At 50.7% G+C, this 13,530-nt stretch overlaps 1 protein-coding gene and 1 non-coding gene across 9 annotated transcripts in view; both read left to right on the top strand.

Moving 5' to 3' along the window:
• Positions 1-534: 534 nt before the first annotated feature.
• On the top strand, positions 535-606 carry TRNAP-AGG (transfer RNA proline (anticodon AGG)). The gene has a single exon. It is a non-coding gene; the product is annotated as a tRNA-Pro (tRNA).
• A 6,411-nt stretch (positions 607-7,017) lies between these two features.
• Positions 7,018-13,530, top strand: part of CCDC136 (coiled-coil domain containing 136) — a 29,419-nt gene continuing 22,906 nt past the window's right edge. For 3 of the 8 annotated variants that reach the window (XM_027075426.2, XM_027075432.2, XM_027075433.2), the window contains exons 1-4: positions 7,020-7,154; positions 7,940-8,047; positions 9,890-10,144; positions 10,222-10,296. In XM_027075426.2, coding sequence (XP_026931227.2) covers positions 7,079-7,154; positions 7,940-8,047; positions 9,890-10,144; positions 10,222-10,296 — 514 coding nt within the window. In that variant the 5' untranslated portion in view covers positions 7,020-7,078. Of the gene's footprint in view, positions 7,155-7,939; positions 8,048-9,889; positions 10,145-10,221; positions 10,297-13,348; positions 13,503-13,530 lie in introns of those variants that run through there. The other 5 variants (XM_027075434.2, XM_027075435.2, XM_027075428.2 and 2 more) reach the window with 5 other exon arrangements.

Here is a 13,530-nt window from a genome sequence, read left to right as displayed (position 1 = left end):
GGTGTCACTTCCCCAGCTGACAGATGAAGACACTGAGTGACTTAGCAAGCGTCATCTAGTCAAGGTGACCCGCGTCAGTCTTCCGCTTCCTCGTCGAGGAGGTTGATGGATTTGGAGGATTTTTTTTTTTTTCTCCTGGTGATCTGATCAGGAGGTAAGAAAGAAGGTTTGTTCTTCATGGGGTGCCGGGGCTGCTAGACAGGCTCCCTCAGACCTGGGGCTCCCCTGGAAAGTGGAGGTCGCTGGACCCCGGCTTCTTCTCTGCCCTCTCCCACAAAGTCCACATGGTGGCCCTGGGGGAGAGGCGGCTGGTCGTGGGGAAGAAGTGGCCTGCCTGGAGCATGGGGCATCTGTGTGGCCCTGCCGTGGGCCAGGGAGGTGCGGAGAGAGCCACGGGAGAGGCAAGGCCCGCTGGAGCGCAGCCGGCCTGGGCTGGCTGCCAGCCTGGGAGAAGAGTCCGCCTCTAGGAACCACACACTGTGCCTGCTGCTGATGGGGCAGGGAAGGCACATCTGGCTAAGCACAACCATCAGTGGCTCGTTGGTCTAGGGGTATGATTCTCGCTTAGGGTGCGAGAGGTCCCGGGTTCAAATCCCGGACGAGCCCTGGCTTTTCTGATTTTTTTTCCTGTACCCCAACATACACATATGCAGTACTTGCCCTTTTTAGTCTAGAGGCATAAAGATGGGCTAGCGGTGAGTGAATAAAGGACCGTAAGGACAAGCTGCTGGTCTGTTTCTCCATTAGCCGTGCCCTGTATATACCCCATAATTTCCACTGAGGCCAAATGGGGCCGGAGGGGACTGGCATAGCATGGGGAGCTGAGCTGGAGAAGGTTAGAGCCAAAGGGCTGTGCTGTGTCAGGCAGGAGGAGCCTCTCAGAGGGCCTTACATGAAGAGCAAGTGATCAGGACAATTTGGGGGTGGGTCCGAGCTGGTGGTCAAGAAAAGGCAAGCTCCTTTTATAAACCCAAGCTATGAAACGCACTGGATTCGAAGTCCAAAAGGTAGGATTAAAGTTACACTTTCGAGTCTCAGTTTTCCTCTTGGTAAAATGGGAACAGTAATACTTATTTCTTAAAGTTGTTGGAAGGATTAAAGCAGAGATTGTATGTGAAAGCCCTTTGCAAACTATAATGTACCTCACAGACATAGGGATTGTTTGGAATAATGCTAAAATAAAGGAAATCTGGAGGCACCTGGCTGGCGGAGTCGGTTAAGTGTCTGACTCTTGATCTCAGCTCAGGTCTTGATCTCAGAGTTGTGAGTTCAAGCCCCATATCGGGCTCTGCACTGGGCATGAAGCCTACTTTAAAACAAAACCAGAAAAAAAAAAAAAAAATCTAGAGAGGAACTTCTGGCAACATGACAGACTGAACTAATGCAGCTATTTCCTCACCCAGTGCCCTCCTAAAACACACGCAGAAAGATTGCATAGAATAGACTTAAATTTTTTTTTAATGTTTATTTATTTTTTGAGAGAGAGAGAGACAGAGAGAGAGAGAGAGAGAGAGAGAGCCCACGGGGGAGGGGCAGACGCAGAATCCGAAGCAGGCTCCAGGCTCTGAGCTGTCAGCACAGAGCCTGATGCGGGGCTCAAACTCACAAACTGCGAGATCATAACCTGAGCTGAAGTCGAACGCTTAACCAACTGAGCCACCCAGGCATCCCTGCATAAAATAGAATTAAAAAATTACTATCTAGGTTGGGCGTCTGGGTGGCTTAGTCAGTTAAGCGTCCAACTCTTGATTTCAGCTCAGGTCATGATCTCAAAGTTTGTGAGTTTGAGCCCCATGTTGGGCTCCAGCCCCGTGTCAGGCTCCGCGATGACACATAGAGCTTGCTTGGTATTCTCTCTCTCCCCCTCTCTCTCTGCCCTTACCCGGCTCACGTGCTCACTCTCTCTCTAAAAAAGTAAATAAGTAAACTTAAAAAAAAAATGAATATCAAGGTGCCTGGCTGGCTCAGTTGGTAGAGCATGTGACTTTTGATTTCAGGGTCATGAGTTCAAGCCCCACACTGGGTGTAGAGATTATTTAAAAAAAAAAATTAAAACAAAATTAATATCTGAATAATGCAAAAATTTATTTTTTAAAATGAAATTCCCAGGATTAAAGAAGGAATACAAAGCCAAAGAAAAGAGAAGAGGAGGCTGTCACAGTGCCCCGTGGTGGGTTTCAGACACAGATATATGCCCAGGGACCTGGGGCTGTGTTTTAGTGCTTCCGGTTATAGGATATATTGCTTCAGTCCACCAGAGACAAAAAGCTGGGACTGAACACCCTGTTTAAGATCAGAACACCAAAGATCAGAACACCAAATATCAGACCGCCTGGATGGCTCAGTTGGTTAAGCATCTGACTTCAGCTCAGGTTATAATCTCGCGGTTCATGAGTTCAAGCCCCACGTCGGGGTCTGTGCTGACAGCTCAGATCCTGGAGCCTCCTTGGGATTCTGTGTCTCCCTCTCTCTCTGCCCCACCCTTGCTTGTGCTCTGTCTCTCGAAAATGAATAAGTCTTAAAAAGAAGAAGAAGAAGAACACCAAAGATCTACCGTGTCCATGAAAAGAAGATGAAAATGACACACAGCAATCCAAGGAAGCAATGAAAAGGAATAGAAACACAAGTCAACTCGGAGAAACTGAAGTCCCAAGCCTGAGCAAATGCTTAAGTTGCTTCTGGATTTATGTTATCTGCATGATGCTGGATCCTCAAGTGGTGAAATTAATTCTAAACCTGGTTTAGGATCCTTGGAATACCATATAGCCCCACAGAAAGCAAGAAAGAGCTCTGTCACAATGTTTTCATAACCCAGGGCAAATGGGACTCTCACTAAACAAACACCTACTGCAGAAGAGCTCACGATAAAATATCATAAACTAGACAAGGAAGCAATCCACCATAAGGAAGAGTCAGCAGACACAACAAATAGGAGAATTAACATTCCAAGAACTGTGCATGATAGAAAAACATGAAAACCACTCTACAATAAGCATACTTAAAACTACCAAAGATTAAAGACAAGAAAATAAACCATAATGAAAATATTGCACTATTAACAAAAGCACTTTACTGAGGGAAAAAATAAAACCTAGGGAAAGACACACCATTGAAATTAGACTCAATGACCCATTAAACAGTAGACTGGATCCAGCTGATAAGAGAATTAGTGAATTGGAAGATAGAGCTGATGAAATCATTCAAACTATGGAGACGGAGAAGTGAAGAGATTGAAGGTATGAAAGAATAGTTAAATGACACTAGGGAAAGCTTAAGACAGCATTAGCAACAAAAGAGTATAGGAAAAAAAAAAAAAACACCAGAATATCTTCCAAAGGCCAAGAGAAAACTGTCAAACTAAAATTTTATGTCCATTAAGTTTCCATGTAAATTATAATAATATAGGGGCACCTGGGTGGCTCAGTTGGTTGAGCATCTGGCTCTCGATTTCTGCTCAGGTCATGAGCTCACAGTTTGTGGGATTGAGCCCCAAGTTGGGTTCTGTGCTGGCTGCACGGAGCCTACATGGGATTCTCTCTCTCCTGTCTCTCTGCCCCTTCCTCATGCTCTCTCTCTCAGAATACATAAATAAACATTTAACGATATAAATTATATGAAGTTAAGACATTTTAAGGCAAAGATTGAGAATGTTCGCCAAACACTTTCACAAAAATACCACCAAAAGATATATACTTTAGGGGCGCCTGGGTGGCTCAGTTGGCTAAGCGTCCAACTCTTGATTTTGGCTCAGGTCATGATCTCACTGTTTGGTTCATGAGTTCCAGTCCATCGATGGGTTCTCAGCATGGAGCCCACTTAGGATCCCCTATTCCCCTCTCTCTCTGCCCTTCCTCTCTTGTGCTTTTGCTCTCTCTCAAAAAATAAACATAAAAAAAAGATATACTTCATAAGAAGGGAGCAAATAAGAAGGAAGGAGTGAAATGCAAGAAGGAATGGTGAGCAGAGAAATTTATAAATATGTTAGTGAATCGTGAATCTAAACAAGTACTTGAAAGCCACTGTTAGTGGAGTGTAAATTGATCCAACTACTTTATAGAGCAAGCAGTCTGGCAATAATCAATTTGCACATATTCTATGACTCCGAGATTCTATTTCTTGGTACCTACCTTAGAGAAGTGCTTACCTATGTGCCTAGGAAGCATGCACAGCACTAACCACTAAGGTATTGTTTTCTAACACAGAAAACTCAAAACAACCTAAATGCCCATTACCAGAATAATGGATAAGTAGATTGTGGATATTCAAACACTGAAATCGTATTCAGCCGTTAAAATTCATGAATTGGGGCTAAATAAAACTTGGAGAAATGTTTAAAAAATTTTTTGAGAAAAAAGAAAAAAAGAAAGTTTGCAGAATTTTTATTTTATTTTTTTTTAAAGTAATCTCTGTGCGCAAAGTGCGGCTCAAACTCACAACCCGGAGATCAAGAGCTGCATGTTCTACCAGCTGAGCAAATCAGTATTTTGTTGCTTGTGGATACATACATATAAAGAAAAACTGTAAAATAATAAATAGGAGGGCTATCTGTGAATCAAATGTGGCAAGAATGGACAGTTGGATTTCAGCGGTGAGTACGTGGATATTTGTGGTTATACTCTGTACTGTACCTTTCTGGTTTGTTGTTGTTGTTTTAAATGAAGCGATCTTGGCATTTTAGAAATCAGGGTAAAGGGGGATAAATGGCTGCATCGATCCTCAAAGAGGATGATCTGATGGGATGGGATTAGGGGAGAGGCTGAGTCCAGAGTCCAGGGATTACAAGGATTAATTCAGATCATCCCCCTAAGCTGATTACCTGGCTGGCGCCCCCACCACTCCTGGCCCTTCAGATATGCATCCCTGGACCACAGTCAACTCCCCCTCCCCCAATGCCTGCCAAGCCCTTACCTCCTGACTCCTAACTTCACCCCTACCTTCAACCCAGTACTGATGCGTCCAGGATTTGCCCAAATTTGGGTCCTGAAAATAGACTGGTTCAGGTCTCTCCTGAAAGCTCCCCAAATCAAAGGTGAATAGTGACCTGTACCCCAGGAGCCAGGGAGAGATCAGTCCTAAGACTCAGGATCAGAACTCCCTGAGGAGAGCCTGGATCACTGGATGTCACAGTTGACAACTTCCTCTCCTGCCCCTCCCTCCATGAACCAAGAAGTCAATGGTCAAGGTCAAATGCTAACTGAACTTGCTGGCTGAGCCAGGACTAGAAGGAGCTGTGTTTAGGCAAAACAGCTATTGGGGTTCCAACATTCCAGTCTCTGTCAGTCTCCTGAACTCTACACCCCCATCCTGACACCTCACCACCCCCGTGCCAGTCATGTCCGGACAGGCCTGATATCTACCGCAGGCTCTCTGAAAAGGGTCTTTGTAGGCTTGTTCAACAGCCTTGCCCCACAAATGGATTACCTTGGCCACAGGATCTGGGGTATAATCCTGTCCTCCGGGGGAGCAAATGAAATCTCCTTGATCTAGCACCAGGCTGGGGGTTTGAGAGGGAGAAAAAAAGGAGGGAGCGGGAAGAAAGAGACTTATAGGGCAACATTACAGTTAATAGGCAACATTTAACTCCCTAAGTGTGAAATCATCTATTACATGATAAGACAACGTATTAACTGTGTAGTTAGAGATTTACCTCTCTCATTTATTGTGTCAGGTGTCAATGGAGATGCTAGAGATACAAAAATGACTAAGATACCTCCCAATCTTCCAGAAGCTGGGCAGACACAAGAGTCAATTGAGACCTCAAATTGACAGGCGCTGCCCTAGAGGGAAGGAGGCCAGGGTAGAGCCCAGCAAGGGCCTCTCCTGGTCCAGGGGTGGGCATCAGGGAAGGCCGCCTAGAGGTGACTCCCGACTGAGGGTTGAAGAATAAGTGGGGGGTGTCCAAGCAAAGAAGGGCTTCTTTCCTGAGGAATGCGGAGGGTTTGTGAAACTGGAAGCCTGTGGGGGTGAACACAGACAACGTATGCCCATAACCTGCCGAATGCACATGCAAGAAAAGGGATTGGTGTGTGTCCCTGGCTCAGAAATCTAACACTTTTCTGGGTGTGCTGGGACTGCCTGGTTCCCAAGTGTACCCACTTCTTTCCTGGCTGAGACCTGTAGAGACATGAGAACAACTCAAGATCCGGCACCCGGTAGGAGTTCCTTGAATGAATGATTGAATAAGCGAAATAAGCTGGGTTTCCACATCTGCCATGTACGAGAGCGAAAATCAGCAGTGCTCACTCTGAACAGGCTACAGGGGCAGGGTAGGTAGTGGTTCAGGCTCACAGCGCACAGGGTGTGGGGCCAGGTGGGAAGGCACAGTGGTGGAGAGAAGAGGTCTTCAGGCAGCGAGGGCTGTGTGGGATCAGGAGCCGCCCTCCTGAAAGGGTCTCCGGTTCTAGGCTTGTTGCGGGCGCGGGGGAAGCAAAGGAGATCAGGGCCCCTCAGTCCGTATATCTCCGCCTTGGCTTCCCTCCTCCAGCCCTCAAGCAGCCCTGGGATGCAGGAGGCCACCGCGCGGGAACGGGGACGGCGGCCGGGGGTCCGCGCTGACTGCGGAAGTGGGGGACGCCGGGTCTGTTTGGTGGGCGTGTGAGTTTCCGCGCGTTTGGAGGAAACAGGACCGGAGGATCCGTCCCGCTTTGTCCCTTTCCTCCCCCATCACTGCGCGGGACGGGGCTCTGACACCTGGCCCCGAGGGGTCCCCGCGCGCAGCCGACTCCGGGCAGGACCCTTCGCCAGAACCAGGGGATCTCGTGGCCACTCCTAGGGCAACCTCCAGCTCCGAATAGCTCCCGTCCGCTCCCCCTCTCCTCCACGCGGGCCCTGAGGCTTGTCTGGGAACGCGCTCCCTTGCCCTCGCCGCGCCCGCTCGCTCGCTCGCTCGCCTCCACCAGGTCTGGGAGCGGGGTGGGGGAAGGGCTTCCGGGCGGGGGCGGTGTCAGGTGGCCGGGCCAGGCCCCGCCCCCTCGGCCCTCCCTCCCTCCCCCTGCGCACCGGCTCCGGGCGCCCGGCCTCACGGCTGCGGCGTCTGCTCCGGGCGGCGGCGGCGCGAGCGGCGGCGGCGCGAGCGGCCATGGAGGCGGGCGCCGGGGCCGGTGCGGGCGCCGCGGGCGCCGCGGGCGCCGCGGGCTGGAGCTGCCCCGGCCCAGGTCAGAGCCGCCCCTCCCTCACCTCTCCACCGCCACTCCTTCCTCTTCTCCATTTCTCCTCCCTCCAGACCCCCTCGTCCTCCCCCCCCTCCCTCCGCTGCTCCCACCTTTCCCTCCTGTCTTCCTCCCTCCATCCTGCCCCCCACCCGGGCCCGATCTCCATCTTTCCGGGCGGGTCTTCCCCACACCGGCCTCATCCTCCCTGGTCGTCCCTCGCCCTGAACCCTCTCCACCCCAACTGCCCAGCCCTGGGGGCCCCAGACCCTGCACCCACTCCGCCCCAAAGGCGTCTGAGCGCAGGGCGAGGGTGGGGTGGACGAGGTCCAGTGAGAGAATGGAGGGGAGGGGAGCGGCTCCGGCCCAGATCCCCTTGCCACACGCCCCCACCCCCCACCCCGCAACCCCTCCCTCCCCTTCCCCGCGCCACCTCACCATTTCAGCCTCTTTTTCCCAGGTTCCTGCCCTCTCTTCCATCCTTGCCGGTCTCCTCCCTGTCCCCTCTTGGCTAAAGAGGCACACACCCTTTCTGTCTGTGCAGGGAGAGGAGCCTGGAAAGGGGGTGCTGAGGGGGTTGGGCAGCGCAGGGCGGGGTCCCCATAGGCCCAGCTCGAGGGGTGGCTGAGGGAGGGGAGTCTCAGCCTAGGCCAAGTGAGCCAAACACTTCCACCGGGATTTAGAACTCCAGGGCTCCAGAGGGCTGGAAGGCACGTCCCCATCTCTCTGCCCTGCACCCCAGTCCCAGCCCCCCTACATTCCCACAGTACCTCCTCTCTCCCTGCTTACAGGACCCACAGTGACCACTTTAGGCTCCTATGAGGTGTCTGAGGGTTGTGAGAGGAAGAAAGGCCAACGCTGGGGGTCCCTGGAGCGGCGGGGGATGCAAGCTATGGAGGGTGAGTTTTCCCAAAAAGCGTTCTTTCTCTCGCCTCAGCCAATTTCCCTTCCCTCCTCCTTCCCCCATCTGGCCCCCAGAACTCTGAGCCAGGACAGAGCCCTTCCTCCTGCTCACCTGAGCCCCCTCTACCCTTCAGGGCTGAGTTTGACCCCTCCTGGGGTCAGGCTTTGAGGGGAGGCTCTGGGTGCATTCCCTTTGGGGCCCTAATCACCGGCTAACCCGGTTGTTTCCTCCCGGGGGTGGGGGACGGGGGAGCTGCCAGACAGAGAAAGAGGCCTCGTTGGGCAGCTTTGAAGTAGCCTTTCAGCAGGGGGTTTGTTCTCACTGCCACCCGACCCAGATCCCAAGCTGTCTCCTATTTTTGAAAAGCAAGGAAGTGAGCCTGTGAAGTCAGCATTGTCTTTCTGGTGCCATCACCACTCATTTTGAATGTCAGCCTGTGGCTTTGGTTCTCTAGCATCCCTTACCGCCTGAAAGAATTGCCTGGAAGGGGGCAGGTGAGAAGGCCAACCTCCCAACACTCACATATCACCACTGCACCCATGTGACTTGGCAGTTCCAGGCCCCTGGAAGGATGCTGTTCCATTTTCCAGGACTTCCTGTGAAGTGTCCCCAGGCCCCTACGCACACTGTGTGGGCAACCCTGCTCCCCTAAAGGTGACAGAGGATGCAAGGGGTTCCAGATGAACCTCAGGCTGCTGTTGTAAGTAAGGCCAGGGATTCAGAAGTTTAAAACAAAGCAAATAATCAGAATCCAAACAAAATTTTGCTATTTCAAGGAACTGCATTGCAGCAAAAGAGGGGGTACTCGCCAACCAGAGGCTGTGGACCAGTACACCCCAGTTTCTTGGCTCATTAAAATGGCAGGCTTTCTTTTCCACACAAGTCCAACCTCAGACTTCCCCTGAAAACTGCCCTATGGTCAGCAGGGGAGGAGGGCACTTACAGCACCTGGGGAGGGGGGAGGCCTCCTGACACTCAGCAGAGATAAGGAAGGTGGACCTTGCGGAAACTTTCAAAAAGGCTTTATGATAGAATACGTTTGAAGGGGCCCCGGGGTTTGTCCAGTAAAACATTTAGAATCATTTCATCCAGATGTTTTCTTTCTGTGCCTACTGAGAGCAACACTTTCTTACTATTGGAAAGGCTAATTTCTCCCAAGCCACCTGGATACTTTTTTAACCGGACAAACCCCCCAAACTGTAACTCTTGCCCCATGTGGCCTAAAGACACACCCAGTGTCTGAATCTTTTCTTCTTCTTTTTTAAAATGTTTATTTATTTATTTTTGAGAGGCGGCGGGGGTGGGGGGTGGGTGGGGAGGAGGGGCAGAGAGAGAGGGAGGCAGAGAATCCTAAGCAGGTTCCGTGCTGTCAGCACAGAGCCCAGTGCGGAGCTCGAACTCACGAGTTGTGAGATCATGACCTGAGCCAAAACCAAGGGCTGGATGCTTAACCCCCTGAGCCACCCAGGCGCCCTGAATCCTTTCTTGAGTACTTGTCCCACAGAGACCACCAGGTCTGGAAGAAGCAGGTGTCCTTGTACAAGCTCACATGGCTGCCAGCACCCAGCTGCTCAGTTTGCCCAAAGACAGTAATAGGAGGCCACCTGGTATGATATTGGTCCCGAAAGGGCCTGGGAGGGAGATGAGCTACCTCCAAATTTGACCCTTGCACCTGAGGACTCATCACGAGTGCAGGTCGAGCCCAGGAGCTCCTTGGGGGACAGCAGGTGGCACTATGATACCATCGCTGCCCTGGGACAATGAGCTTGAGAGCCTTCAAAAGACTCTGGAAAGGAAGCTGACTCTGACCCCCTGGTGGGATGGGTTTCTCTCCTAGGGGAAGTGTTGCTCCCAGCTCTCTATGAGGAGGAAGAGGAAGAGGAAGAGGAGGAAGAAGGGGTGGAAGAAGAGGAAGAGCAGGCGCAGAAAGGTGGCAGTGTGGGCTCCTTGTCTGCCAGCAAGCACCGGGGACTGAGCCTCACAGAGACGGAGCTGGAGGAGCTGAGGGCTCAGGTGCTACAGTTGGTGGCAGAGCTGGAGGAGACCCGGGAACTGGCAGGGCAGCACGAGGATGACTCCTTGGAGCTGCAGGGTGAGTGTCCGGGATGGGGCCAGAGGGCCTGGGCTCGCTGGATCCCAGGATCACGTCTGCTCCCCCTCTCCCTGCAGGGCTCCTGGAGGATGAACGGCTGGCCAGTGCCCAGCAGGCAGAGGTGTTCACCAAGCAGATCCAGCAGCTCCAAGGTAATTCCCAGCACTTGGACTGGAGGGGAGGCGGCCATCCACCTGAGCGGTTGGCTGAAGCATTAGCAGACAAATATGAACTAATTCAGTACTTCTTCCTCATTTCCCCTTACTATGCTCACCTTTTCCTCCTCTCTCTCCATTCTTTTCTTTACCTAATTGATGTTCTTTGCATCTCTGCCTGGCTCTTCTGCCCTTCTCTGCCCTTTCTTGCCCTCCCACCTCACATCTTCTCTCTCTGGCTAACACTCTCCCTTTTCTCTCCTCCAGACTCCTCCCATCACACCTGTATCCCTTTTTCTTTGCTCTCCAGGTCTGGGGGTAGGTAATCAGGGCTGAATTCCAAACCAGACTGCTTTTCCCTGTCCCTCCAGGGACACCATGGGAAGCGCGGTGAGCCAATGAGAAGTGACTGGAAGGGACGCTGCATCTTTTAAGGGAAGCAGATGAGAAGGTTTCTCTTGCTTCCCAGGACCAGAGCTTGGGGCCCCAAATCCCTTTCTTCTAACGCCCACATCGCTTTGTCTCTGGGAAGCAGCAAGGCAGGTGTCCCACATTCCACTGCCCCACCAAATAAAGAAGGAGCTTTTGTTACTTCTGTGGGCTTCCAGAAGGTTTAGGGGAGCTGCCCTAGAAAACAGCAGGGACTCTCCAGGGAGAACTGAAATCAAACCAAAAGAAAAATATAAATGGAGAAAAAAGGAAGGCCAGAAAGCAGGCCTGAAGAGCAGCAAGCAAAGGTGGAGGAAGGGGAGGAAAAGAGAAGGGAAAGATACAAGCCAAGGTAGATGCAGGGAAGTGGACAATGAATATGGGGGAGAAGGTAAAGGAGAGAAATGGCAGGAGATGTGTTGCACGGGGAAAAGCATGTGAACATTGGTCTCAGAAAACCTAGATTCTGGGGTCCAGTTCTGCCATGTAACAAGCTTTGGGATCTTTGGCAAATCACATTTATCTTTCTGAGACTCAGTTCCTTATCAGTGAAATGAGGCTATTTTATCTGTTTATCATTCCTTTATTGAGTGCCTATATACTTGGAGGGCAAGCTATGGACAAGACAGACCAGATCCCTACCCAAATGAAGAGTGCATTCTAATGGGGGAGAAGCAGAAAATAAATAAGTTCAGGTAGCAATAAATGCTAGGAAGATAATATAACAATATGATATAGAGGGGCAGCTGGGTGGCTCAGTCAGTTGTGTCCAACTCTCTTGATTTCTGCTCAGGTCATGGTCTCATGGTTTGCCTCGGTTCGAGCCCCCCATCGGGCTCCATGCTGGTGGCACAGAGCCTGCTTGGGATTCTCTCTCTCCATCTCTCTGCCCTTCCTCTGATTGCTCTCTCTCTCTCTCTCTCTTGAAATAAATAAAAACAAACAAAAAAAAGTTAAAAACAATATGATATAGAGAGATGGGGTGAGTTGGGAATTTATTCTATTTTACTTTATTATTTTTTATTTGAGAGAGAAAGAAAGAGAGAATGCAAGCAGGCGAGAGGGGCAGAGGGAGAGAGAGAGAATCTTAAGCTACCTGATCAATGTGGAGCCCGACGAGGGGCTCAATCACACGACCCAGGGATCATGACCTGAGTCAAAATCAAGAGTAGGGCACTCAACCGACTGAGCTACCCAGGCACCCTGGGGGATTGATTTTTGATAGGGCAGTTAGAAAAGGCCTCTTTGAGAAGATGACATTTGAGCTATGACCCAAATAATGAGAAAGATCTGAGGGAAGAGCATACCAGGCAGAAGGAATAGCAACTGCAAAAGCTCAAGGGTAGGAATGAGCTTCATGTGTTTGAAGGACAGAACAAAAGTCACTAAGGCTGAAGCAGACTGCATGTGCAGGACCCTGGTAAGAGACAGTTCTGAGAGGCAGGCTGAGGCCAGATTACAAAGGGCCTTGGAGTCCATCTGAGAGGTTTGGCTTTCATTCTAAGTACTATATAGTAAAAAGACATGGCAGAGTCTTATATTGAAGGTGGAGCCCTCAGGACTTCTGATGAATTGAATGGGGTAGGGCATGGGGATGGGGTTGGGAAGCGGAGAGACACAAAAGATGACTTTGCCTTAAGAAACTGGTTGGACAGTGCTATCATTTATTGGGGTGGGGAAGACTTGGCAAAGAACAAGTTTGAGGGCTAGGGGAAACATTTAAGACATGTTTTTGTGTGTTGCGTTTGAAATGGCTATTGATATCTAAATAAATATGTTAAGAAGGCACTTGGATATATGAATCTAGAACCAGGAGGGAAATCAAGGCTGGAGATATAAATTTGGGAGTCATTAGCGTATATATGGCATTTGAGTCCCTGAGACATCACTATGACGTCATAGGGAGAGATATAGAAAGAAGAGGAAAAGGCCCAGTCCCAAGGATAGTCCAGTATTTAAAGGTCCAGTAGAGGAGATATGAACAAAAATGACTGAGGTAGGAGGAACTACAGAAGCGTTTCATGTCCTGGACACCAAGAGCAGAAAGTGCTTCAAAGAGATAATAATTAACTGTGTCAAAAGTTGCTAAATCAAATAACATGGCCATTGGATTTGGCAAGATGGAGGGCTCTGAGATATTTCAGTGAGGACTGAGCCTGATTGGATTGGGATTAAAGAGGAAAGGGGAGGTGAAGTAGAGACAAAGAGTGTGGATAGTTACAGTGGTCATGCTCTGAAGGGAAGCAAAGAAATAAGGGAAGAGGAAATAAAGTCAAGGGAGAGTCTGGTTTGTTTGTTTGAGATAGGACCCACTACACTAGATTATGTTTGCATCATGAAGGAAACGATCCAGTAGAGCAGAAAAAGGCCTTTGCTTGGAGAAGGGACATACTTCCTTGCAAATAGGGAAGTCAGTAGAGATGCAGGTAGGCAACTACTTGGGGAAACGAGTTCTGTAGCGACTCCTCACTCATTAGGGTGTTGCCAGCTGGGCAATGGATCACGCGCCAAGCTAGGGGCTACGGGTCTGAAGAAGACCCTCAACTCCCTGCCGCCGCCGCGCCCCCCCCCTCCGTGGCAGGAAATAAAGGCTGTCCTTGCGCACGCGCGCTGCCCGTTTCCGCCAAGAGGGGGCGCGCGCGGCCTCAGAGGTAGCTGGTATCCAGAGGCCGTTCCGGCCGCCACAGCCCCGCGGGGGCCGGGACCGGCCGGCGGCGGGAGGACCCCCAGAGAGACCTCTTGCGGGGGAGCCGACAAGATGGAGGCCATAACCAGTGAGTAGGAACCCACTTTTTTGCCCCG

The sequence above is a fragment of the Acinonyx jubatus genome, chromosome A2, assembly GCF_027475565.1.
Source record: "Acinonyx jubatus isolate Ajub_Pintada_27869175 chromosome A2, VMU_Ajub_asm_v1.0, whole genome shotgun sequence".
In the NCBI taxonomy this organism is placed as follows: Eukaryota; Metazoa; Chordata; class Mammalia; order Carnivora; family Felidae; genus Acinonyx; species Acinonyx jubatus.
The sequence above is the reverse complement of the archived record's forward strand: the minus strand, read 5'-3'. Positions and strand labels throughout refer to the sequence as shown.